The 27,643-nt window shown below is 45.3% G+C and overlaps 1 protein-coding gene across 5 annotated transcripts in view; it reads left to right on the forward strand.

Moving 5' to 3' along the window:
- Positions 1-27,512, forward strand: part of dlg5a (discs, large homolog 5a) — a 33,549-nt gene extending 6,037 nt beyond the window's left edge. The window contains exons 2-34 of one of the 5 annotated variants that reach the window (XM_084021773.1): positions 4,197-4,265; positions 5,640-5,814; positions 6,350-6,493; positions 7,124-7,307; positions 8,182-8,441; positions 8,637-8,949; positions 9,585-9,815; positions 10,102-10,286; positions 10,408-10,533; positions 11,426-11,558; positions 11,692-11,819; positions 11,924-12,099; positions 12,212-12,315; positions 13,548-13,640; positions 13,834-14,889; positions 15,378-15,498; positions 15,589-15,733; positions 16,034-16,167; positions 16,292-16,381; positions 16,641-16,809; positions 17,432-17,509; positions 18,313-18,475; positions 19,266-19,399; positions 19,828-19,992; positions 20,072-20,255; positions 20,970-21,118; positions 21,821-21,991; positions 23,628-23,818; positions 23,898-24,041; positions 24,351-24,478; positions 24,699-24,808; positions 25,215-25,324; positions 25,433-27,512. In XM_084021773.1, coding sequence (XP_083877899.1) covers positions 4,197-4,265; positions 5,640-5,814; positions 6,350-6,493; positions 7,124-7,307; positions 8,182-8,441; positions 8,637-8,949; positions 9,585-9,815; positions 10,102-10,286; positions 10,408-10,533; positions 11,426-11,558; positions 11,692-11,819; positions 11,924-12,099; positions 12,212-12,315; positions 13,548-13,640; positions 13,834-14,889; positions 15,378-15,498; positions 15,589-15,733; positions 16,034-16,167; positions 16,292-16,381; positions 16,641-16,809; positions 17,432-17,509; positions 18,313-18,475; positions 19,266-19,399; positions 19,828-19,992; positions 20,072-20,255; positions 20,970-21,118; positions 21,821-21,991; positions 23,628-23,818; positions 23,898-24,041; positions 24,351-24,478; positions 24,699-24,808; positions 25,215-25,324; positions 25,433-25,536 — 5,867 coding nt within the window. In that variant the 3' untranslated portion in view covers positions 25,537-27,512. The remainder of the gene's footprint in view (positions 1-4,196; positions 4,266-5,639; positions 5,815-6,349; positions 6,494-7,123; positions 7,308-8,181; positions 8,442-8,636; positions 8,950-9,584; positions 9,816-10,101; positions 10,287-10,407; positions 10,534-11,425; positions 11,559-11,691; positions 11,820-11,923; positions 12,100-12,211; positions 12,316-13,547; positions 13,641-13,833; positions 14,890-15,377; positions 15,499-15,588; positions 15,734-16,033; positions 16,168-16,291; positions 16,382-16,640; positions 16,810-17,431; positions 17,510-18,312; positions 18,476-19,265; positions 19,400-19,827; positions 19,993-20,071; positions 20,256-20,969; positions 21,119-21,820; positions 21,992-23,627; positions 23,819-23,897; positions 24,042-24,350; positions 24,479-24,698; positions 24,809-25,214; positions 25,325-25,432) is intronic. The other 4 variants (XM_084021774.1, XM_084021776.1, XM_084021777.1 and 1 more) reach the window with 4 other exon arrangements.
- The last annotated feature ends 131 nt before the right edge of the window (positions 27,513-27,643 follow it).

Genomic DNA, 27,643 nt, shown 5'->3' on the forward strand with positions numbered 1-27,643 from the left:
ATTATGGTGCAGTGTTATAGATTAAACTACCTGACTGATAAAGAAACTACGACATCAGTACTGCTTTTGTGTTAATGCATCAATAATAAAAAATAAACTAATATTCAAGTACATTATGTTGCCAATCGGTTTGGGACGATATAAGATTTTATTGCGGATCAGCATTTACATGAATAAATCATTTTAATTTTAAAAATGAAATAAATAAATACAGGTAGTATCATCTAATATGTAAGACTTGCACATGTTTCAATTTTTAAAAATTAATTTACTGTTTTTTAATGCAGGAAGACCTTATGATTAATTATTACCTTATTTAAAATAGTGTATTTATTTTGGCTAAAATGTATGTTCATTAAAAAAAGAAGCTTTCGCTCTGTGATGCAATTCTTTAAAGAAATGCTTGTTTCTTGAAATCAAAAGTGATTCCTGTATGCTTTATAGGAGTTTGAAGCATATTTTGATAATTATCTGCATGATATTGTGAATCGCCATTTCGGTCAGAATAATCGTGGCATGAAATATTCACATCGTGCCATGCCTAGTTGCCAATACGTCAGTAATTTAACTTAAAAGGAATGTGAATGCATGCATGCCTGCATGCCATATACTGTGATCACAACGTCCCTGCTTCTCTTCCAGCTGGGGACCTTTGTTGCATGCCATTCTTTCTCTCTTCCCACATTCCCCGTCACCTCTCCAGTAGCTGTGAACATCCTGAGTTGAGGTATTGAGACAGAAGAGGTGGGATGTGTGCTCCACTAACTCAAACTACATCCTCCCATACTGTGAGCAGAACCACAGCCAGGATTTAGAGGTCTGAGTTGCCAGCGTAAAAGAGAGGCTTTCTGCTCTGTGGCTTAACGCTGACACGTCCCCCAGCCCTCATTTAAGCCCACTGTAAAACGAGTGGGTCGTTTCCAGCTGTATTATTAGCGTTGCTGTTGTTTGTGCCTCTGTAGTTTAATGGCTGTGAAGATGAGGACACAAAAGGAGAAAGACCACAAAGGCTATTTAGGCTTAGTCTGTGACTTCTATTTGTTTTAATCACCAATTCTCACTGACGGAGAAGAACTGACAGCGGCTAATAAAGAAGAGCACACAGCTTGAAATACAATACTGTGGCCTGAAGAGAACAGCCACCGTGGCTGCTTCTCATCCATAGTTTCAAGGCTTGTCAACATGTTCCGATAAGTGGAGTTTCAATCAGGATGATAATCTCACGCGCTTTATGTTGTGGGAGACGTTCTCATTGTCCGATAAGAGCATTTTCTGGAACCGATGAATAATTTAGCCCGACGGTGGAAGCCAGACTTTGCGTCTTTCTTCCGACGAGGCTCTCCTCCTCCACCACCCCTTCTCCAACTCTCACGCTCCTTCCTTTTCCACCACACTGCACGATCTGCTATCCCTCCCATCCAGTTTCACCATGGCAACGTGTGTCATCTTGCTCCATGCGCCGCAGAACACAATCTGGTCGTCTGAAGCAACTGTTGGTTGCTGAGCACATCACATGACTGGGAGGGAAAGGAAAGAAAGGAAGAGCAGGGGGGGAAGTGGAACCCCTTAGGTAGGGCGAGTACTCCCCTGACCTATTTAGATCACAGCGACAGGCCCTTTGTTACTGTTGCCTCTGGTCCTCCGCTGGAATATCTCTCGCCTCTTTTTAGAGGGTGCACATACAGTACACATCTAATGACTAATATGTATTATTTCGCGGCCTGATCTGTCCTGCCAGACCAGAGACAAGTGGAGGACCATCAGATCTAAGCTGCCCTAATGGATGCCTGATTTATCGATGCAGTGAACCTGTTTACAAATGATTGGCTTCACCCATTGTGGCTGGTGCTAATTGCTATCGATGATTAAAAGCCTGTTGGAAAAGGCTAATGTCGCTGACCCATCGACCGCCGGATAGCTGGCTTGTATCTGACATGCAAATCCATACTGCGTCCGTTGGTGCGCTTCCTGGGTAAAGTAATCAGCCCGTGACACCAATCTAAATATGGGAATTTTGGTGCAGGCATTAGTCCTCGCAGCACAATCAGATTTTGAGATACCGAGGACTGTCCCAGAATTGACCCGTTCGTGGGAGCGATAGCTGTCTGTTGATTGGCTACCGTCCTCAGCGGTAGAGATTACTGGGATTTTAATTTATCTGAGTGTTTTGGCTCCCAAATCAACATAATGCAACATTCAAGAAGCTCCATTTCATAGCTTTCTTTTTTTCTGGCACAGAGCTTTAATGGGGGGGAAAAAAGACTTAATCCTTCAGCTGAGATGGCGTAATATCTCTGGGTGGCTCACAAAATGTTTACTATGAGACCTCGTCTGTCAGATACCGGGTTCAAGGAATTAGCGGCTGCTTTTCAACGCGGCTATGGAAATGAGCATGAGCCTCTTTTCCATAGCTGTGATGATTGTAGAGGACTAATGCTGTGCAGCCCCAGAGTGCTTCTCGTCATGTCTAATGGAACAATATGAAAATCAAGGCTGTTTGCTCCGAGCCCTTCGCAGAGTAAAATTGTTGAGCATCAGGGAATGTCAGAACAGATTAAAATACTTTTTTTTTTTTTTTGCTCTGCTCCTCTTTCTTTCTTTTTTTTTCCACGGTATCTCCCTCTTTGTCTCCCAAACACCCTCCCTCCTTATCTCTTTTTGCGATTTAGTCAGGCTATCTGCTTTCATCTGTCCTCCACTGCACTGCCTTCCCCTCTTGCCCCCCTCTCCTCCCCTCTCCTCTCCTGTGTCTGCGGGGCCTAAGATGGAGTGGCTCAGTCGCACAGAGCTCATAGTTAATTAGGCTTGGCCTTGTCACACATTGAGGGCTGGAGCCAGAGTTGTAGCTAAACCCAGTGGGGAGGCAAAGACAGAGATGGAGATCTCGAACAGTTGGCGTCAATCTATTGCCTGCTGCTGACAAAGCCAGCAACCATTCCCCTACTCTCTTAAACCCCGCACACAGGAAGACTTTGTCCTTGTGTTCGGTGTGCATTCATCACATTACATTAGCATGATCTGTGCCTCACTGTGCCGGGTTTTTATGTAGGTTCAAATTGGTCAGTTATTTGCCAGCGAATACGGGCCTCCCTGGATTTTATTTGGGTCTGAAATATTAGGTTCGTCGGCATAATTTCTCAGGTTTTAGCTCCTCTAATGTGAAGATTTTGTTTTTATTTCTGTAAATGAAATATTGTGCTTTTGACCAGTCAAAATGAGACATTTGAAGATGTTACGTTGACATTCTTGAGACTAAACGTAATCATTGGACAAATCTGTAATCGACATTATTATTATTTACAGTACTAAATGTATAAAATGTGTATTTTTAAAGATGGATGAAACATTTTGTGTGAAAATCAGGTAGGGGTTAACCATTTGCAGTGCTAACACTGTATCAGCAGCTCGCTCGTGTATTTCCCCCCGATTTTCTCTTGCCAGAAACATTCTTAACTGTTGGTTTGAAGAGGACATTATTCACTTTACATTGTGGTGATCATTGTCTTATTTCAGCAGCAAACACAGCACATTTAGATGTGTGGGGATGTTGAATTAGGGTGTAGAAATGGAGCTTTTTGTGTATGATACAACGCAATGTTGACTCCTGCAAACAGTCCCAAGTGTAATAAGTTCTGCCTGTTTGTCAGCAGTGTTTATGTTGCCCTTTTGGAGCAGGGACTGCATTATAATGGGGATCTGTATAGCCTCTCCTATGGATCGCGGTAACCCCTTTGAAATATCCCCCAGCTTAACGGTGTGTACAGCTATTCAGATGGAGAACCATTTTCCTCTCTGTCTCTCTCTCTCTCTCTCTCTATGTGCTTGACATAAAAAGAGAAAATCCCATTTCAGCCGTGACATTCTGCCTGTGTAGCAGAAACATACAGGGACTATACATCAAAGCAAGGCAGCGTGCACAGTGAGGGGAAAGGAGGTTTAATGACTACGGCGGTCTGGAGTCATAATATAGAGCCACTAAGAAGCAATGTTGAAAGTTATTATAACATGCAAAAAAAAAAAAAAAACCCTGCACCACATCTATCATAAAACTGCAGGGAATATGAAGCTGACTGTGTAATATTAATTTCTTTCCACATTGTACAGGCAATTAATTCAGTCTGGTGTGCAGTAATTAGTTAATCAATCTATCAGTTTTCTATCTAAATGTGTCTCCTGGCCTTTTTGTCTCCTGGCAGGCTCCACATACAGCGTTCTCTCCACGATGCCCTCTGACTCAGAGAGCAGCAGCTCCCTCAGTAGTGTTGGTATGTATGACGACCCAAGATGCCTGTTATGCTGGTCATGCCAGGTCAGACGGCCTCTATACTATCTCCAACACAAAAGCAAAGTCAGCATGGGCACTTTATGACTTGTGGAATGCTGTTTATGCCAATATTAAGTTTATTTTTCCTTTTTCAATCACACATCGGGCCAAAACACTCTCACAAATGTCTTCCTCTCTCCTTAAAACCGTGTTTGTTTTCCCTTAGTTTTGACAAACCTCCAAATGACTCAGCTGTGTTACATAAACCTCCAAAAGGGCCAAACGTTGAGCCAAAGTTTGACATAATCCCTTAGATTTCCTGCCGTGTGTGTTCTTTTCAGTGAAGAAAACAACCCTGAAAATGACTCCTTAATGAGGTATAATGTTTTGTCAGAGTCTTTTGTGTGTTTGACAAAGTGTCAAGGACACGCGGTCAAAGAGAGTGTAACTTGTTATTTTAATGTTATTCTGTTAAAATCACTCAGGTGGGGTTTTTTGTACATATCTCATAATAGATACCCGAGGCCAGAGTAAAGAAAAGTGAGTCTCCTTCAAAACAACGACTGTTTCAGCGTGGAGTTATTATTCCTTTACAAAGACTTTAAAAACATCTGTGTTTGCATTCAATCAAAGAATACATGGACAGCTTTGTTTAAACCGTGTAGAACAGAGATCTTCAACAGGGGGTCCGGGACCCCAGGGGGTCCGCATCGTTACTGCAGGGGGTCCCCGAAATAATTTGATCCCAAACTTTTTTTCTTCCAAAAATGTAAATATGTTCAAAAATACACCTTAACATGAATACAATCTATATCAAGCAAATATAAATCTTCCTGTTTGTTTAATAATATATTGAGAAATTGTGATGTAGAAATGGCAAAATAGAATTCAAATGCACTACACATTATTATTGGCCTGGTTTAATATGGAACACGTTTTTATATGATATGTAATAGGGAGTCTCTCTGTCGGGTCACTATAAGCCTTGGGGGTCCTTGGCCTGAAAAACGTTGAAGACCTCTGGCGTTGAAAGTACATCACCATATCCAAATCCCATCTGCCTTTCATTTTCACCTCGGAGATTACAGATGGTGTGGTCTTGTAAATCCAACATAATGTTCTGCAAATGTAAAGCAAATTGACACGGAAAACCCTTTGCAGATGATATAACAGACAGGCGCTGCCCTGAGTGTTGGGCAAGGCAAACCTATGTTGCTTCACACTGCGTAAGTGTGTTTATTGAGGAGTAGTTTAATAAATCATGTGTCCCTTTACACCATGCACCTTCGGAATGATGCCGCGTTGCCAGGGAAACGTTTTCCAGTGTGTTTCGGTCAATCGGTCCTAGCCTCTGATAATGTGCTCACTGTTGCAGGTTCGCCCGTTAACGGCGAAGCATCCTCCCCGCCCCCGGCCATCAACGACAACCGGCCATCCGGCGACAGCGTGGACACCATCTTGTTCCAGCTCCGCCAGGTGACCAGGGAGAGGGACGAGCTCCGAAAGCGCCTGGCGTTGGCATCGCCCGGGACCACCTTCGACGACTGCAGGTGCAAATCCCGGCCAGCCTGCCAAGTTGTTGTTGTTGCTGTTTGTCTATCCGTCTGGTAACACAGGCCTACAGTCATTATAGATGCTGCTTTGCCTGAATGAAGTGTATCAGATCCAACTACTGACCTTAGATTCATGTCAGTCAGAGCAGCAACGTTTACGACCGGTAATGTTTACTCTCCAGATTGTTAAAGCCACTGTGATGAGTGAGTGTCATGTTTTCCTCTACTTATTCTCTGCTGTGTGGCATAATGTTGACTCTACCTTGCAGAGAGAGGGCACGGACACTGGCTGTGTAATCAAGTTGAACGTCCTCCACTTACCAGATGTTTCTTGTGCAGCAGCCGACACAAAGGCTGCGTTGCTTATAACCGTGCATCATTTTTAAAAAATGTTGTTTATATTTAGCGAGGCATTTCATTCCTATCTTATGAATTCTCATACCAGGAGAAGGTCAACGCTGTCTTTTACATCCTTCTTCTAGTACAAGGCTGCTGGATCGAGTGTTGATTCCTCGCTTCTTTTCTCCTTAAGGCCAAATTCCAAAGCCAGTCATGACTATGAGCGTCTGAAAAGCCAGTGCATGAGGGCCATGGCCGATCTGCAGTCTCTCCAGAACCAGCACACCAAAACACTCAAGAGGTGCGAGGAGGCTGTAAAAGAGGCAGACTTCTACCAGTAAGTATATCTCATGATGCTTATTTTCCTTTTTTGTTGTTGCTGTCGAAGACCTTCAGTTTTAAATATGTATTCTGCAGTAAATGCAACACCCCTAGTGGTGTAGAGTTCCCTTCCAAAGCAGCAGTGAATGTGTGTCGCAAATGTTGTAAGCGTAGGAGGAACTGTTTTGTCACCTGCTGATTTCCAACGTAGAAATAATGGCATTTTTTTGCATTGTTTTTTCTGGAATTGTAGCAAATAGTGGCTTACAATTAACCTAATTGAAAGAACATCCCTTGGAGCTACAGCTGGCTTTCACATTCGAAAGAAAAAAAAAAAAAACACATGCATGGTTTTAAAAGCTTGGGAATGGAGGCATTTATGTGATTGAATTATTCAGCCTAGCAGCTCATGAGCAAAGTGTCTGGGGCATAGAGATGATCATACGGCGTGTTAGCCGTTATAAATTATTCCAATAAGCTAAACACTCTTATATGATAGAAGCATCGGATAAATAAAAAACTTTAACTTTTAAAACAGTTTACTTAATAACATCAAAGCTGGCTTTCTGTTGCATATATTTGCATGTATGTACCTCCCGGTATGTACACATGCTCCTCATGCCGTCTATGTGCGTTCTCCCTCCAGCATGCTGCACAGCCGCGTCTTGGGCGAGCAGACGCAGCTGAAGGAAGAGATGGAGACACTCAGGAGGGACAACGCCCAACTCGTCCGAGAGCACAACCACCTGAAACAGAATTGCGAGGAGCTCAAACGACTGCACGGTCAAGACCAGAAAGAGTTAGCGGACCTCCGGCTACAGCAACAGCAGGTACAGTCCACACACACACACACACACACAGACACAGACACACGTGTGGGCGAATGCCACAGCTTCCCAGATGTTAGAAGGGCAGGGATAGCCTTTGGAGATCAGCTCATATGCTACAGATGCTTGAACGAATATACAAAATCAACTGCTTTTTCCACATAAATATTTAAATTCATATAATACAGTGTTCATTTGCTGCAGCATCTCTTTTTTATATTTTAAAGTCACACAATATTTCCATCCTTTGTTCTAACCAGCAAAAAAGGGTGCTGTGACCCGTATTGGACCGTTACGCAGTTCTGTCTCCCACAGCACCCATGGGAACACTGCAGTGGTTAAGAGCACAGGGCTGCCAAGCAGACGGAAATGCATACAGAGCACTTTGAAAAGGGCAAGCGCAGAAGAAAAAGACTTTGGTCTTGGGCAAATGGCACGCTGACCCAAACCATGTAGCTACAAGATCAGTACGCAGTAATGCTGCGTGGACGAGGTCAATACAGCCCCGCGGGTCACAGCAGCGCTGTCGGGAATCAGGAGGACTGTATCAGCAAGACCTGCAGTAATGACACAAACAATTTCACGGAAATGAATTATGCTGAAGGACACGTAGAATGGTTAATTTTGGAGGGGAGCCATTTGCGCATTTTACGTCTGCGCATGAATGCAGTTCTTGAAATGAATTAACACTTCAAGAAAGCTGTTGTTGACGCAGGCACACCATTTACTTGCACTGTAATATTGGTATCCTGCTGACACGTTGATGCCATCTGCTGCTAAGCTGGTGCACAGCAACAACAGGATTTGTTCGATTTCATCAATTTTAAAATGGCATTCCATATGACCCATGTTGTCCTTTTGTTTTGTTTACCACCAGGTAATGAGAGAGAAGGGCTCGTCAGAGGTGTTAAACAAACTGTACGACACGGCTATGGACAAGCTGGAGGGCGTGAAGAAGGAGTACGATGCCCTGAGCAAGCGCTACAGCGAGAAGGTGGCCAACCACAACACAGACCTTAGCCGCCTGGAGCAGGCCGAGGAGGAGAACCGAAGGCTGCAGAAGCAGATGGACGCGTTGCTCAAACAGCGAGACTCGGCCATGCACTACCAGCAGCAGTACTCCACCTCGATAAGGAGGTGAAGGCACCCATCACCTGCCCACATACAGAGCACTCTTATATTTCAGGAAAAAATAACTATTAGTAAATATCGTACACACAGAACAAGCGTTAATATGTGCTCCTATCAGGCTGCAGCCAACACATCATTTTATGTGAGCATCTTGTAAAATAGTCCCCTGAAACGCTCACCATCTCTCCTCTGCCCTCCCAGGTTTGATTCAGTGCAGCAGGAGCTGAACAAGTCCTCGGCTCAAAACAAGGAGCTGCAGAGGGAGATGGAGCGGCTGCAGTCGGAGGTGACGCGCTACAAGAACCTGCAGCTGAAGGCATCCAAGGACTGCGAGAAGTACAAGGAGGAGAGGGACTCCGTGTTCAACGAGTATCGTCTCATCATGAGCGAGAGGGACCAGGTGATCAAGGAGCTGGACAAGTTGCAGACGGAGCTGGAGGCGGCCGAGGCCCGGCTGAAGAACACCTCTTCGGAGAGGGTGGTGGCCAGTGAAGAGTTGGAGGCACTCAGACAGGTATCAGGCTCAAGAACGGATCAAGTGTACGTTTACTTTATATACCGGGGCAGCATGGAGGCTGAACACGAGGAGTACGGCTCCAAAAAAACATCATGAGAACAAATTACACAAACAATATATTGGACAGTATCAAACAGACATTTGAGAATGACATGATGGCTAAACTTTTACTTAGCAAGTCTGATATATTACAGACACAAACCTGTGCTTATATGCTTTATTTTCAAGAGTTAGGATGAGGCTCGATGCCACACTCATGACTCTGCAGTAAATATGTAGTTGGAACCAGCAGCCAATCAGCTTCGCCTAGCGTAAAGACTGGTAGTGAGGAAAACTTCTCGAAAACTGGATATCGGAATAAACTTCTACTTACTGTTCAATCTCAAATCCATCAATCGCAGCTTTCCCTAGAGGCTTACTGTCTCTGTGATGGTTGGTGGATTAACTATTTCCTCTGTGAGAACTTAATATCAAGCTGTCAGGTTTTCTGTGGATCATTTTGTTCAGTGACACAGCAAAAAAATAAAAGTTAACCTATTTTCTGAACACTTGACAGACAAATAGATGCAAAACTTCAATCACTCTGCATTGGCCACGTTGAGATCGCTCTCACAGCCCCTCGTTCCCCACAGGAGTTGAACTCGTCACTGGTGGACCGCGACAGGGCCATCTGCGAGAGGAACGAGCTGCTGGAGAAGTACTGCCACGAGGTGAAGGACAAGGCCGAGGCTCAGAAGGAGCTGAGTCAGGCCTGCAAGGACATCGAGATGGTCCGGGAGGAGAGGGACGTGGCCCGCAAAGAGAGGACGGAGGCCATCATTCAGAGGGATCAGCTGCTCCGGGAGTACTACCAGGCCAGACAGGTAACAAAGTCAAAGGTTAGACACACGCTAAAGAGCTTATTGAATGCAGGCAGCTGTCGGTTGGTGGATTACAGTGTGTCTGTGGACTGACCTTTATGAGTATTAAGGTCGCACCTCTGTCTGCCCACTAGATGGCAGTCCTTCTGTCCTAAAACCTTAAAGATGAGCTGTGATTCATTTAAAGAGTCACACACCTGATTTAGTCTCACACACTCGAGTAAACTGGAGGATGTTGTAACAAATGTTTCAAGGAATAATCATATTTGTGTCCACGCAATGTTCTTAGAAACAAGACTCGGCCACCCTGGACATGGAGCGAGCCAATAAGGAGATCGAGATGCTGAGGAAGCAGTACGAGGCCATGTCCCAGGAACTGAAGGAGGCCACGCAGGAGGCCGAGGTGGCCAAATGTCGACGAGACTGGGCCTTTCAAGAGAGGGACAAAATAGTGGCAGAGAGGGAGAGCATAAGGTCAGTCTGTGTCTGGGTTTTGTTCAAGACTCCTCATATAGAATCACTGGCTAATTCCTGCTCCTCCAAATACGCTGCAGTGTTTATTCTCACATCGTTTCACCATGATTATTGTACCCAGGACTCTGTGTGATAACCTACGGCGGGAGAGGGACCGGGCAGTCAGCGACCTGGCCGATGCCCTGCGGAACCTGGACGACATGAGGAAACAGAAGAACGACACGTTACGAGAGCTCAAAGAACTAAAGTGAGTTCTCTGGGTTGAAAATTAGGAAAGGCTATCAGCATTCAAAGGGAAATCCCCGTGCATTTGAGCGGGCGCAGAACAACGTCGCTTCTGCTCGGCCAACGTGGTGTGTCTTTGTCTCTGTAAGCTGTTGTACGCCGTGTGTGGCGGGGTGGAAACTGTGATACTCTGCCTTTTGAGACATCACAGAGCTTGGTTTTGTTTGTCTGGCACCATTTCCACACGCCCAGATTAAAAGTGTAATCCCGAAAAGCGTCAGTGTTTTGGACACGCACATTTAGTTTCTCAACATCCCCCAGCACCCTGTATATGAATGTGTTTATACTGGGTGTAAAAGCTCCCTCTGCTGGCTAAGGGGGATATGACAGCCATGCTGTATGCGGTGACTTTGAGAGTTTTTTTCCCTCTATCCTCTGTAGAGAGCAATGTAAGATTGGGGTTTTAATGTCACAGCTAGCCTTCAGGCATGCCTCAGTAGGACACCATGTATCTTACTGACAGTTGGGCATTGTGTGCATTCTACTTTTAGTTTTATTATAGGCAAATATACATTTGAGTCCCTAAACCAGAGAGCTGAAGGTGTCTGCTATTGTGAGGAAGGACGCAAAAGAAATATTTTGGGAAGATACGAGAAGTTAGAGCCCAATTCCACATAAGAAGAAGGTCATAACATGTATACTTCTCTAAATGTCTGTGTTCTACATCCAGTCATCCCCTGTCATTTCATTCCAAACAGAGGAACAGTGTTCTTCTGGTCAGGAAAATGTTTTTTCCAGTAAACTGACTGGTGGTGTGCGATTCATTCTTTCTTGTCTGACTCGTCCATCCTCAAGTGACTGACCTTTGACCCTGTGTGTGTGTGTGTGTGCGTGTGATGTCTTTGTCTGTTAAGGGAGAAGATGGAAAGCCAGCTGGAAAAGGAGGCCCGGTTCTGTCAGCTTATGGCCCACAGCTCTCACGACTCGGCCATCGACACGGACTCCCTGGAGTGGGAGACAGAGGTGGTGGAGTTTGAGAAAGACCGGGTAAGAGCGGCGCTCAGCTTTTATTACTGCAGTGACCCATTGGAGCGCTAAAGACAACACTTGATAGTATTGAAAATAAGTTTGTCAAAAAGAATGAATTTTCTGCCATGTGTATTATTATTGCCTTTTGCAGGATGACATGGATTTGAAAGCTCTTGGCTTCGACATTGCCGAGGGGGTAAATGATCCGTATTTACCTGGAGATTGTGGAATATTCGTCACAAGGGTGGACAAAGGAAGTATCGCAGACGGAAGGTTAAGGTATGAGCCGCCTCGTGTAACTATCCCGTATCCCCTTCAGGACTAACTGTTAATTATTAAACGGCTAATTAAATGCCTCATAATGCGCCCTCTTGTGTTCCTAGAGTGAACGATTGGTTGTTGAAGATTAACGACATGGACCTGACCAATAAGGACAGGAAGCAGGTGGTGAAGGCCGTCCTCAATGGCGGCGGGTCGATCAACATGGTGGTACGAAGAAGGAAGTCCCTGGGGGGAAGGCTCGTCACTCCTGTCCACATTAACCTCGTAGGACACAAAGGTATATCGGAGTGCTAAATTCTGTAGCTGGCTTTGTCTTGTGTCATTGCTCTGCCTTGTGGCTGTTAATGCTTCAGTGTCACTTCACCCCATTTTCCCCTTCTGTATCTCAGACTGTGGTATCGGTCTAGAGAGCGGCGTGTTTGTCACAGCCCTCGTCCAGGGGAGTCCAGCAGCCAGGGAAGGCTCTCTCATGGTCGGAGACAGACTGATTGCTGTGAGTCTTCGCTTCTTTGAAATCCTCTTTTTATTACTATTATTTTTTTGAAATACTCCCTCCCTCCACATCTACCACACCACAGCTCACGCAGGTTCCTTTTGGTTTTCAAATCCAGGCTGCCTTTCTATTCCAGTATCCACACTCCCAACCCAGATAAAGTGGGATTTGATCGAGTGTGTGTGAAGCAGAAGGAGGAAATCTCCTGCTTTTGATTAAATCTTCAAATGAAACTTGCAGCTCTAGAGGGCTAGGTGGAGCTGTCTTCTCACACACAGCTGCAACACTCCGGTGCGTGAGGGAAGAGAAGAGAAAAGACAAGTGACAGAAATAGAACTATGCATCTCCCATCTCTTATCTTTGAGGAGTGACCTTGTCTCTGAAGATTAGCATAACTCCCCTGGTAGTTTAAACTTAAGGGTGAGACCTGCGCATTACCTTTTTAAATCCCGGAGTACTTAGATATCTCTGCTCATCATTTACTGTAGCAGCTCGGCAGTCTCCTGCACACAGCCGGGGAAGTGATATGCCAGATGATAGCTCAGCTGCAGCCAAAATTAGCAATGGTAGGCATCGACGATGTGTTAAGAGATCTTAATCGGGGGGGAGAGTATCGTATTTGATCATGCCCTTGTGAATGTTAATCACAGGAGCGTATCGGGTTATATATAACTAAGTAAATGCTTAATTGTGTTTGCAAAAATGGAGTCGAGACCTCTGAATGTGCGGTGAAATATGCATGGGATGTTGGATGTCGGTAGCTGACCTCCACGGCTCCAAGGAGATGCTCGATGAAATGATTCAGGTCTCAGGATTGTTCTAGGTTAAAGCGAAAAAAATATTTCCTGAACTTATTTCATGACAAATCTCAGCCGTAATACGTTACCCACTTAGTTCTTTAATCTCTCAGACCCTTTCAAATAAAATAAAAGATCCTCTCAAGTCGAGCCCATTGTGATGGAAATGTGCGGATTGCAGTGTGAGGGTTCTTCAGACTGAGATGTGCTGGCCTAGATTTCTTGCGGTTTCTTCGCCGCAGCATCAAGACGCATCCTCGGCCCCGGGCGATCTCATGTTCGGGAGATATGTCACCTGTACGTGATTGTAGAACTGTTTCATAATACTGCCCACGCACTCACACACACCTAAGAGGCACATCAAACAGACTGACATGGATTGCTTAAGTGTTGAAGGACCTGTCCTTATTCCCACGATCCTTCTCTGCTACCCAGATAAACGGCATCGCTCTGGATAACAAATCTGTGACGGAATGCGAGGCTCTGTTGAGGAGCTGCAGGGACTCTCTTAGCCTCTCTCTCATGAAGGTGGGCCACACTCTATTCCCCAGCTTCTATCTTACTTTGCTAAGCCAAACATAAAGACCTTTCTTAGTTCTTTATGCCCTACATAGCACTTTTTCAACTTCAACTGTGTGGTTTCTGAGATCCGGAATATCTAATGCATTACTAATTAATTTACCACTGTATCACAAGATCTCTTAATCCGTCCTCCCTGCAGTTCTTCCCTCACAGCACATCGGGCCAGAACATCTTCGAGAGCCTGCGTGAGTCATCGGAGAAGTCCAACGGGCGCATTCACCCGTCGGAGATTCACTCCCGGAACAGCCGCAACCTCAAACACAACAGCTCGACGCAGACCGACATCTTCTGCCCTGATGTCGGGAGCACCAGCACAAGTAGCATCTCCGGGGAGAGGAGGAAGGTCAGAGGGGAACCCGATGAGGTGTACAGTGACATCAGCAAGCCGTTTTCCACAGGTTCCCTCCACGCCATGAGCCTCCGGCCGGACTCTGACCTGCGCACCGGCCGCTATGGGCCCAGTGCTTTCCAGGAGTGCTGTCCCTACGCAAAGGGGCCTTCCTCGTTGCCCTTTGACCCCGTCTCCGCCCCGGACTGCATCACGATGGAGACGACCCTGGAGAAGAAGCACAGTGGGGGCACGTGGCCCAAGGTGATGGTGGGAGGGATGTCGGTGGCACCGGATAGCACCGGTCCAGTCACGGCAGCAGCCCAGCTCTCCATCTACAAATCGCCCAAGCAAAGGAAGTCCATCTTCGACCCAGACATGTTCAAACGCCCCGAAACACCATCCTCGAAGATGGAGTACATGGCAGCCAATCAGATTGCAGCAGTAGCCGCCGCCGCAGCTTCCCACTCGCCACAGCCTTCGAAGACGGACTCCCTCTCCTCCTCATCCACCCCGACCCCTACCCCGACCCCTCCAACCCCGCCCACTCGCAGTGACTCGTTTAAGTTCAAACACAAACATCAGAGCAGCTCCGCCTCTGACTGCACGATCACCTCGGACGGCAAGGGAGAGACGGCCATCTCCATGGCAGCGGGCGAGAGCAGAGAGAGGAGCGAGCGAGAACGAGACAGGAACGGAAACCACTATTTCCTGGACGGCAAGGTCTTGACCTCGAGGAAGTCATGCGACGAGGACATTGGCCGGACCCGAGGGGAGGAGCCAGAGGTGAAGAGGCCCCGTCCCAAATCTGCCCCTGCCCTCCGACGTAGGATGACCCCCCAGACCATCACTCTGCCCTCCTTCCAAGTAAGTCCACTTAACGCCATGTTGATCTTTATTTGCTGCGTTTGCTTCTGAAAAGTTTATGCTATAAAGAGATGGGAACAATGATGCATTTGAGCGTTTTGAATACAAAACCTCCCAGTGGGCCCAAGCATCCATTTTGTAATGGAATTTACAGCTCCGTCAGAGTGATGCTTCTGGGACTTGCCTCTTAGCCAGCGTGTCGGGAGTGATGGATGCTTCTGCACCGGTACAGTCGCCAACCTGAGGCGCTGAGTCAGTGCCTGGGGCTCAGACGACCATGCCTGGCTACCTCTTCAGGCCCCGAAGCACACAGGGGGGAGGCAGTTGGGGATAAATGTTCATTTTCACTGTAGCAGGATGTTCACGCTGTCATTTATCTCATATGGTTCTCGTCTCCGGCAAAGGGCAGAGGAAATTTCTCCCAAGACATCATGTTTTGTTACCCCGCAGGGCAAATGGTAACGCTTTGTCTCCGTCATTCCTCACAGAGCTACTCTAACGACGAGCATTCGCCAGAGCCCAGGGACATGCTGCGTTCCTCCCCCAGCCGCTCCCACAGGCACAGCGTCGGCTTCGTCCCCACGGTCTACAACGGCACCCTACCTCCTAGTGAGTTTCTGGAATGTTTACATCAAACGCCTAATTGATCTCACACACAGCTCCCCTCTCTAACACGACGGCATGTCTGCGCTCCGTCAGATTCAGCCCACCGGGGTCTGGCTCCTTGCCCCGCTGTGACGGCCGTGATGAGGAACCCGGTGTACACGGTGCGCAGTCACCGCGTACATACCAGCAACTGTCCATCTGTCGCTTCCCAGATATGTCACCAGCACACCCACACCAGGTACTTCCTTTTCACACTCACCGTTTCCTTGACCGCTGTTTTGAAACCGGCTGTTTAGGTCATTAATTGTCGGCCCGGCGTCTCTGATGGCGCCCGTTGTGATGACTCACGCTCCTTAATGAGTTTCCTCACGGCGAAATCACAAAATGAAATTTGGGTTAGGGTGGAAAAGAATAACCTACCGTTTGCCTTAACATCGTGCAGTGATGTAGCTCCCCTTAATCAAATCTGTTACATATCTTGCAAATAATTGTATACGCATTGTTTGCATAATTTGAGGCATTTTTTTTGTGTGTGTAGCCCACAACACCAGGGTCGTCTGAGCCTGGACCTGAGCCAGCAGAAGCGCACGAGTGACTACCCTGAATCATCGTCGTCACGCAGCAGCAGAGCTTCACACGGTACAAACTCACTGCCCTCCAGCGCACGACTCGGTCAGTCTGACACTCATGCACGCAAACACACACACACACGTAAAGGTCACAGCATCGGTGCCCTTTCTCTTTTTGGATATGATGTCACTGACTTCATTCCTGTATCCTCTCATCCCTTCGTCAGGTTCTTCTAATAATGTCCAGTACCGCACGGAGAGGATCAAAATCCCTTCCACTCCCCGCTACCCCCGGTCCATGCTGGGGTCAGACAGAGGTACCGCGCTCACTATTTAAACATGCACTTTACACTCACCGAAACACAAACTGAAATTGTCCAGTCATTGTGGATGTGTTGAGGTGTTAACTGTATTTTATCAAAGCTTCATGAATCACAAAAATGCTGTGAAGTTGCATTTGTAATCACATTTGAATTGTGTATTCCAGACGTGAGGCTTCCTGCCAGATGTAAATGTCATCTTAGGCTGCACGCACCCTCATTCTGTCTCTTTCTGCTCCTCCTCCCCTAAATCCAGGCTCCCTCTCGCACTCGGAGTGTAGCAGTCCCAGTCTCATCACGCCTCCGCAATCGCCGCTCAATCTGGAAACTTCCTCGTTCGCCAGCAGCCAATCACAAGGCTCCATCTCCACTTTACCTCGCATCTCAGTCAGCCCTCTGCCAATAGGGGAGCGCAGGAAAGACAGGTATGATGAGTGCTCACAGATGGAAGGAAATCCAATCGGAAAGCAGTCGAAAATATCTGCCTACTTGGATGACATGTTGATTTAACATTTAACATGTCTGCACGAGTGTGATTCTGAGTGAAAAGCACAGATTGATTAGAATATTAATCCGATGACTGTTATTGGTGTGTTGTTGATCAGTGCAGCCGTTGTTAGGGCTGGGACACTGAGAAAAAGGGCTCTACGTTTGGTGCAGATGTTGGGTGACTGATGGAGAGTATTATTATAAGGATCACCAGAAGTTGGTACGATGTGGCCTACGTCTGCCCCTAGGGACCATCTTAGGCTATTTCAAAAGGCGTTGCCAGGCAACAGGTCTCTCCTGATCCGAGCTGTGCAATCCCTCATTGAAATTCAGATTGAAATCCTCTTAAAACTCTTAATTTTATGGAAGCCTGTTGTCGTTTCCAAAAAAAGACGCAGTGATCTGCCTCTATGTTGGGATGTAATTTGATTTTCTTTCCCCCCCCATCTAACACTTCTGTCCCATTTTCGTCAACACTGTTACTGTCTCTGTATGATATCTGTCCTCCATTCTGCTCTTTATCTTCCTCCCGCCTCTCTGCAAACCTTCGGCTTCCAGATCTCTTTACCGTAACCGATCTTTTCTGAGGATTCCTCTGGCTGCAAGGCCGAGGTTCTCCTCTCTCAGGAGCCTCAGGTTCGTTCTCCCTCACAGTGGTACAAACAAGGGAATGCCCCCACCCTTCCTCCAAGTTCACGTCGTTCACATGCTTCAGTGCAGCTGGGTAGAAGATATATAGGAGCAGACTTATTTTTGTGCAAAAAAAGAGAATTGTAAGCTTTTTCATCCTCAACCAGAGCGCAATTACATTTGAAGATAGTTCTTTTGTTTGTTTTTGCATGCCAATGCATAAGTCCCTTTGGAAAACCCTCCAAAAATAGACCTGATAAGCTTCACTTACTGAACTCCACAGGTTCAGTGTTATGTGTACGTCTGCACCTTCCTCCCTCCATGTCGGAAAACCCACGTGAATCTCCCGATTATTGCATGCCGTATCCATCCCCCATGAAGATGGTCAACATGCATGTTTGCCTTAAGCCGAGTCACCTTTTTAATCAGCCGTGTGTATGTTATGCAATGGTTTTCTCTATTCAGCCTCAAGCTTCTGGGACATGGTCTTGTTTGTACACCACCACCACCACCACCACTATCACTCCTTTTACCCCGTCTCTGGCTGCAAATCCATTCCTCTTATCTGCCTTCATGGAATTGTATGCCATGTCCAAAGCCAACCTGTTATGAAGACAAGCAAAGTTCATGCAAATCACCTTCATGTCAAAGGGATTTCACTTGCCTGTGCTTTTCAAGATGTTGTACGCAATGTCTCTGTACGCTAAACCTGTCCAGGTGACCCCACCCTCTCCCTTGCTTCTCTACAGCACCCTCTAACTGCTTTTCTGTGGTGCCACCCATTTATACACTTTCCTCTTTCTCACCAGGCCATACTTGGAGGAACCCCGCAATGTCGTCGTGCAGAAAGGCGTGGAGCCGCTGGGCATCTCCATCGTCGGCGGGGAGAACGGAGGGATCTTTGTCTCTAAAGTTACCGGAGGTAGCATCGCCCACCAGGCCGGATTGGAGTATGGAGACCAATTACTGGAGGTATGAACAGCCTACTTGTCCTTCTCAACCCGTCCGTGACGCCAATTATGTCGAAGTGGATGTCTTACAAACCAGGCAAAAGCCAAGACTTGTGGATGTGAATGAGTTTAACACTTTCCATTCAGAGCACAAAATCATCAAACGATTCCCAAAAGACTGTTTTAGATGACCTTCCATGGTTCAGTAGCCCTGAAAGATCCCAGGTACTTTATTGATCTACTTACTCTCCCTCACTCTTGGCAACGCTGAAATTCTGTTTTCACATCAATGGGACATTTACTCCTCTTGTGGAAGCTACTTTTTCACAGAAATCCAAGAACATAAGAGAGTAAATTGATTACACAAAAATAAGGTTTTCAAGTAAAGGCGTTATTGGAAATTATTTATATTTAATGAAGATAGATGTTGACCTCAGTGGTGGCAAGATGACATCCTCTGTTCAATATAACCATGATGTGTTGTGAATGACGGGTGCATCATGTCAATAAAGCTAAAAAATAGAATAAAAAATCACCACTTAGCATGATTGCTCCTGAATTACAAGTGGGACTACAGATGTTGCTAGGCAAATAATGGCTGCATGGTCTCTCTAGTATGCACTCTTTTTCTTTTAAGACATTAAAAAGTAATCCCCCTGTCAAGTGTCAAGGGGTATTTTCCCACCAAATACTCCTAATGGTTTAAAACACTTAATGGACCGAGCACCTGCTGTGTTCATACCTCTATGCCCTTTTAAGTAACTCCAACTCTCCTGAAACGCTCACTAATCACACCGTTCTTCCTTTATTAGTATAATGGCATCAACCTGCGGAACGCGACGGAGCAGCAAGCTCGCCTCATCATCGGCCAGCAGTGTGACACCATCACCATTATGGCCCAGTACAACCCACACATGTACCAGCTGGGAAACCACTCTCGCTCCAGGTAGCATGATGGTTTAGAGTCATGTAGAATTGTCTAGATAATTAAAGTGTTTCAGTTTAAGACAGACCAGGATATTTACATTGTTTTATGTAGCCAGATGTTCTCACACTTTGTTTTAGCTGATTTAACATCAGTCAGAAACAACAGTCATTAAGTATAAATATGTAATTAACTATGTGGTTGTTGATCTTTAAACAGTAACAATTGAGTTGGACTGATACTAAAATGTGGAGTCTGTTACCAATATTGATATTTGACAGTAAAGAAATGATGATTTGAAATCTCTCTGTACTCCCTGGTGGACAAAATATGTAACAGCAACAGTTTTTTAAAAATTGACCTCTACTGTGAAGGATATTACACAGGGCCATGTGCAATGTCTTGTAATGATGGAGTCAAACCTTTCCCATTTTTTACTTTGGGTGCAGCTCCCGTCTGGAGCCAGTCAGTACTCAGTCGACCCCCCGGGGCAGCGGAGCCGCCACCCCCGACAATCACTCCACCATCGATACACTCAGCGAGCAGGACGAGGGCACGCTCACTCCTTCCTCCAAGCAGACCACACCCACGACCAGTCCTCACAACTTCATCAGGTAAACATGAAGGGGACACACGCCACACCGTTACACTCCTGCAACTCTTGACTCTAACTGACCGCATGTCGTCCTCTAGAATGCCGTCTGAGGGCACCAGGAAGGTGGCCGAGCCGCGGCAGGTGATGGTGCGCAGGCCTGGGGTGGAGGTGGGGGTCACACTCTGCGGCGGGAACCTGCGGGGCGTCTACATAGAGAGCTTGGATGAGGACAGTCCAGCCAGAGGCCCTGATGGGCTGCTTCCTGGAGACCTCATTCAGGAGGTGTGGACTCATGCAACCTTGCTTTCACTCAGACACAAACCTTACACATAATAATACACTGAACAGTTTTGCATTAATTTAGATTTTTTTAATTTATTACTCGAGTACATGCGAGACATCTTTTTAAAAAAAATTCAATTTCATAAATGTAATAGCTGTGGATTTTCAGTAAAGTGTTGGAGGTGTTATTCAGTTATCAGTTATTTGAAGTGAAAGCTAAACTCTTATTATTAAAATGTTGCAACGCTTTGTGCTTGTTGTTACTTTAGACTTGAGTACTGCCAGAAAGCTCTGGAATGTCTTCATTATTCCTCATTGATCTTCTCCTCGTCTGCCTTCTCTCCCGCTTTCGCTCCTCTTTGGTGATCCAGCGCCGCAATCTCATAGCAGACGATGTGCGGCGTGCTCCCAGTTAGCTCTCTGCCACAAAGGGCCTGCTATCTGAATTGCCATGCTGCTTTATCATTAGGCTGCTCCGCATCAGCCTGTCCTTCAGTCTCCCGTCTTGTTTGTTTTCGCCCCCCCATACGTGGCACGAATCAATACTGCGACACTTTAATACAGCTGAAAGCTTGGAGGAAAAATGTAGCTGTTTACCAGTGGAGCCTTCACAGGCAGCGACAAATTAATACACAGATGAGTGTAAACAATTTGTCTGTTCCTCAACCTGAGTGTGCCTTATTTTTCATGATGTGAACTTCACTTTCCTTTCAGTATAACTCGGTGAATATGAAGAATAAGACGGCGGAAGAGGTGTACGTGGAGATGCTGAAGCCCGCAGAGACGGTCATGTTCAAGGTGCAGCATCGACCAGATGACTTCAGCATGCTCAAAGATGTTCCAGGAGATGGCTTTTATATCAGGTACATGCATATATACACATTTAACATGCGCACAGATCATTGTCCAATGTTTATTAGTCATGGCTCTGTATAAGGGCCACACTCATTTCCCCTGAGCAGCCTCATCTCTGTCCATGCTGCTATATATAGAACCACCACTGGAGCGCCCCCTGGACAAGTTGGAAGCCCTCTCATCCAACCAATTATGTTCCCCGATCTACCGTGTGACCACAATGCTGCGAATCACACCATAAATTTAGGTTATCCGTACAACATCAGATGCAACACCTCCTCCATTTTAGTGCTCAAGTGTTTTCCAGGCCGTTGGAGTTGCGCCTGCGAATGAATGGAAAAACCAAGCTCTAAAATAGTCACGTTTTATTGTTGGAAGTCTGTCGGGGCATGTTGCCTCAGCTGCCGCAGTCACTTGTCATATAGGCAAGTGGGCTTGTGATGTCATCCGCAGTAAATACACTCAGCCTGTCACAGGCTGCTCGGGAATGACTTACAAGGCTCCAATAAGAGGCAAGCGAGGCCTTTCCTGTCGATAAATACACTTCTTCACACTTCCTTTTTTAACCCTCCTTCTACCCCTCTTCACACCTTCCTCGCCTGATGCCTCACCTGCTCTCTCACTTATCGACTTTATGCTCCGCTTTCTCGTTCTGCCCCCTTTCTCTTCACAACACCCCTTCATCAATCCTCGTCTCTCCCTCTCTACAGAGCACTTTACGACCGGGTGGGTGAGGCCGAGGGGGACCTCAGTTTTAAGAAGGATGACATCCTGTACGTGGACGAGTCTTTACCAAAGGGCAGCTTTGGGACGTGGATGGCCTGGCAGCTAGATGAGAACGCACAGCAGATCCAGAGGGGGCAGATCCCCAGCAAGTACATGTGGGTGGAAAATGCAATGCACGCTTCCACACGTACATTTTTTTCCAGCTGGAGGACAGTTTGAAACAGCTGTCACAACAATATGTGCCATACTGCTGGGATGTGGGAATCGTATGTAGGGATGCACGATATTGATTTTTTGAAGCCGATACCGATATCGATAACTTTCTGCTCCTCGGGACCGATACCGATACCGATAACCGATAATATTGTTATTCGTTTTTTAATGTATATTCAGATGAAATTCAGGTCAAAAACACTAATGACTAAGCTTAGGTAGATTTAGCATAGCTTTGCCTTTTACCAAACACCTAACCAGATGTATCACAGTGACATGATAATTATTACTATGAACAAAAGAAAGCCAAGAACAGTTTTGACTCTTCAATAAAATGACAATATTTATTTTTTTCAAATAAATATGTAAGTGAGTCAGTCAGTCAGTCAATGACAACTTTCCCTGAGCAGCATGGGATATGCACACACAAGTGCTGCTACATTAAACTGTTGGTCCTGATCCACACAGAAATGTAAACTACGGTAATAGGCAGAAATATCAGCAAAGCAACAGCCACTACTGCGGATGTGATCCCCTCCATTCAAGCGCTGACGCGACTGCTAAAACAAACGTTACCAACAGACCACGGAGTGAAAACATCAAAGGAAACCCCGTTAAAAGCAGTGGAAACGCGTTTTGGTGACATCGAGGAAAAGCCACTGTATTATCTCTCAACTATATTGGACCCGAGGTACAAGGACCGCTACTTCACCCGTGCATCAAAACGCTAAGCTACGGGCTCGCTGCTTCTTTAGCGGCGCCGGCGTCTTCATACGCTTTTAACACACCGTCGTAGCGATGGTGATGTGCGAGGTGACTTTTAAGGTTGGATGTATTAAAGCTCGATGCCTTTTTCCCTCCTCTTGGAACTTCTGCATTGCATTTGTTACAAATGGCAAGCGATTCAGTTTCCTCAGAAACTTTGAAGTAGTCCCACATTACAGACGCCATGCGTGTTTGTTTACTAGTCTTCCTCCTCCACTCGCTCGCAGCCTCTACGTCACAGCCAGGCATGAGAAGGGAGCGCTCGATTTGTGGATTAACTCCCTCCTCCGAAACCTGTGATACCACAGTAACCACATCACATGCTAAACGGGAGGCGCCTAGAAAAAAACTAACGTCCCTCATCCCAATCCACCCGTATGACTGTTTTAACACAAACATCCTATCGTCGGATTATCGGAGGTATTAATAATTGTATCGGATTTATCGGGTTGACGTCATAATTCCTATTATCGGGCCGATAATTATCGGTCCGATAATTATCGTGCATCCCTAATCGTATGTAATGTCACTTCTCTTCCATATGTTTTTTGACTGTCCTTTTGCACTTAATGCAAGGTCATGTCCTCTCATCATGTGTCTCTTCACACATGAATTGTTTTTGTTCTCACACTGGGCCTGAAGGGCCAGAAGCCAGTAATTCTAAATTCTAAACACATTTTAAAAAAAAGTCCAAATGTTATGTTTTCAAAGTCTTCTCAAAAAACGCTGTCCTACTTTTATACACTGATGCACACGCAGTCTTTTCCTCTTCAATAAAATCTGTGTTTCTGTGTGTGTGTGTGTGTGGCGTAGGATGGATCAAGAGTTTTACCGCAGACACAGTGTGACAGAAATGAAGGAAGACTCCAGTAAGACACTGTCTGCAGCGGCCCGCAGATCCTTCTTCAGGAGGAAACAGAAACACAAACGCAGCAGCTCCAAAGACAGCAAAGAGATGGTGGCTCTGGACGCCATCAGCACAGACTCCATCCCCTTCCTTGATGGTGAGAAGAAGTGTTTAGCAGGAAGCATAAAAGCGGCACCACGTGAATCCTTGATTGATCTGCTTGTTCTTTGTGTCAGACTGTGTGAGCCTCGCATACCAGCGGGTCCAGAAGGTGGAGTGCTCCTCTCCCCGACCGGTACTTATCCTCGGGCCCCTCACCGACGCCGTCAAGGAGATGTTGGTCAAAGAGTCTCCTGGGAAGTTCTGCAGATGTGTACTGGGTGAGTTCACCCGATCCAGATGTTTGACAGGCCTACAACCAGGGGATATAAATAGGGCAAAGGGTTGTGTAGGCTTCGTATTTTCATATCATCCAATCGTGGTTATTAGAGATTCATCTACATTCATAAGGACGATTTGATAATCCTGCATCTTAAATAAGACTTTACGGTTGAAGAAAAGGCTGGGTTTGTACAGTAGTTAGGAAGTATGTCATTTGCATCATGTGATTTGATTATATCATGACTTTGAGGATTTTCCATGCTTCATCCTATCTGCAATTTTCTTCACTCTTTCCGTGGTGTCCACAGAGGTGATGAAGGCCTCCCAGCAAGCCATCGAGCGGGGCGTCAAAGACTGCCTTTTCATCGACTACAAGCGCAGGAGCGGCCATTTTGACGTGACCACTGTTGCTTCAATAAAGGAAATAACAGATAAGGTATAAGCTGACATTTTTCTCCATCATCAGATTTTCATCAAGAAAGATGAAGTAGCTTCAATTTGTCTTTAATCTCTTGCTCAAGATAAAACGTCACCATTAATCTGGATGGCGATGAATGAAAAGAGAAGAGATTCCTGGCCTGTCAAGTGTTGTCGAGCCTTTTTTGAAAGAGCATTGAATTAGTTTGTCCTGTTTTCTCTTTTGTTTTCGGATACAGGGTTGTCACTGCTTGCTCGACATCGCTCCGCACGCCATAGAACGGCTCCACAGTGTTCACATTTATCCAATTGTTGTCTTCGTCCGCTACAAAAACGCAAAGCAGATCAAGTAAGTAGCATTTCTTTAGACCACACGTGTGTGTGTGTGTTTGTGTGTGATGGATGGAGCAGGATAAGCCTTCACACTCCATCCCACCATGAACCCTTTGGGCGTGCGTCAAAGCACCACCCGACCACAAACTTGGACATAATCCCAAACAGCTGTTCTTTCTTTTTATAATAAAGTCTCTCAGCGTGAATTCTGTATCCCTTCTTCACTTTGTTGTCACATATTTCAAATACGTACATCAATACCTGAAAAACATTCAACATAACTTTACTGATCTTCAGTTAAGTTATTGTAAATTTGAGCAATTTATCAGTTCAGCATTAGACGCTCTGCATGATTGCAACCCTAATTAGATACAATCATAATATAAGGAACATAAGTGGTCACTAATGTTTTTCTTTCACAGGGAGCAGAAAGATCCGGTTTATCTGCGGGAAAAAGTATCTCAAAAACATTCCAAGGAGCAATTTGAAAGTGCGCAGAAGATAGAGCAAGAGTACAGCAAATTCTTCACAGGTCTGTATGCAGTCGAAGCCGCTAAAAAAGGGCAAAACCGACCACATACGCAATGCCTATTATGTGTCAGTCACTACTCATCGTGATAAACATTCCCTCTGTTTTCAGGTATTGTCCAAGGTGGCGCCCTCCCTTACATTTGCACTCAGATCATGACGATAGTTGATCAAGAACAAAGTAAAGTCCTGTGGACTCCACTCGGCTGCCCCTAGAGGAGGCCGACTGCCACTCCAGCAAGCCGCGGCTTTCATCTCCATTCCCCCCCCCCCCCGAACACTAACGAACCCTTTCACACTATACCAATAGGTACACTACAGTGAGCTAGTTATGTAAATTATTGATATTTTTTTATTTTGTCTTGATTTCTAATGTGTCCAGAGCAGGTGAGTAGCACTGGATCTCGACGTTAAAAGTTCAGTCAGTCTTCCCTAAGGGTTTCTGGTGGTGTATTTGTAATGCTGCATTATAAGCGTCCGTTTACAGTCAAAAGACGAGTCTGACTATCGGTGTTCAATATTTGCTTGAATGCGTGCCCCCCCCTCCCCCCCTCCCTGTGTACTCAAACCTCAACACTAATGAAGTCCTGACCCTCCCATGTACCAAATTATATTTGTGGTTTTCCGACAATTATGCACCCATTTGCCGACGACTGACAACTAAATGTGACTGTTTGTGTCGGTGCGTGACTGTTTGTGTGAGAGAGAGAGAAAACATTGAGACTGTTCATAGTTGTAATGACAATTTCAGTTGAATCACGGTTTGTTTGCCAGCATTAATACGAGGCTATAGAAATGGAATGCCAGGATCAGACATCACATTCCTCGTGGTGTTTCATCACAAAAAAAATGCAAAAAGCGTCAAAACCTCTTGAAGTATGTAGCCGTGGTCTCGCTGAACCGGACTGCCAGCAGTGGTCGGCCACGAAAAACTCAAAACACAGCGATGTTTGCTCTATGCATTGTGTTTCTATAGCAGCCGGGTGCGTGGACAGTTTATGGGCCTTTCGGAAGTGCCTTCGGAGAACAACCCTGATCTGAAACCAGCCCCATGTCATGTAGCCAGAACATTAAGAGAATGAATGTCTCCAGCGTGGACTAGGTGACGTCGGGGCTGATTTGAGACCAGTACAGTGTAGAGCGCGTGACAATGGTGATGTTTTGAGGGTAGGCCGAAGCGGCGGCCAACGGGTTAACTCCTCAGAATGCACTCCAGGGCTAGACAGACCACTGTGTAACTATCATAATATCTCTTTGACAAATATTTAACAACAATATAGAGTATAACATATACAGTATGCAGATACATCTGGAAAAAAAAGAAACAAATATATATATATATATAAATATATTACATGTATTTTTACTAGGTCATACGCCTAGGAACGTCTGGCAGTCAAGTCATGTCTTAGCAGGTATTAGCATGTTTTTGTTTGTTTAAAAAAAAAAAAGAATTTATTTTTTGTTTTTGTTTGTGGTTGGTTGTCAGTCACTTATCGATGTACTCATTAAAAGAGACACTATGAAGCAAAATGTGCAGGGTAATATCTTTTAAAGGATTTTTCTCTGATCTGTTTAAATGTTAGTGACTTTTCATTGTTATTTAATTGTTTTTTTTTTTATTCAGGAGGCAAAAAAATATTGACAAAAATATTCTGCTCTTCCTCGAAACCATATCCTGTATCTTATTGTGCCAAAATCCACTAAGGCAACTTTATCCTTTTACTTCTGTTTTGCACTTGTTTATCTGTTAACCTTAAACATGTAACTGTTCCTAGGTTTCCAGTAGACTACGAATAGGTACTATCATTTCTACTGTAACTAATTCACCTTTTTATCTGTCACATCAGTTCCTTACATTTCATTGATGGCCTTTTATTCGTAATTGGAAAAAAAGGATCACTTCTTATTTGAATTATTAAAAAAGGGATCTATTCTTGCACAGTTTTTCAAAGGAAAATTGGTCCACAAGTTTGACTATTGGGCTCAAAGAGTAAGCAGAAGCAAACTTTAATGTTACTATTTTTCTGAGTAGATAGCATATGTGAGAGCGGGATGCAACGTGAAATTGTTGTATATTTTAGAAAGAGTCTACTGTAGATGCCAGGTACTGATTGAACCTTTTCTTTTATTAAAAAGAATGTGATTTGTATGTTGAGACATTAACATGAGATTAAAACTCATTTTCTGTATCACAATCTGGACTCAGACTGAGTTTTTGTTGAATTCACATTTTTCTCCTCACACATTCAACACTTCTAACACAGCCTGCCACTGACAGCAAGCTATGTTGATTTAAATGTAATTTTATGTATTGTATCAG

This window comes from Eutrigla gurnardus (assembly GCF_963514095.1).
Source record: "Eutrigla gurnardus genome assembly, chromosome: 11".
In the NCBI taxonomy this organism is placed as follows: domain Eukaryota; kingdom Metazoa; phylum Chordata; class Actinopteri; order Perciformes; family Triglidae; genus Eutrigla; species Eutrigla gurnardus.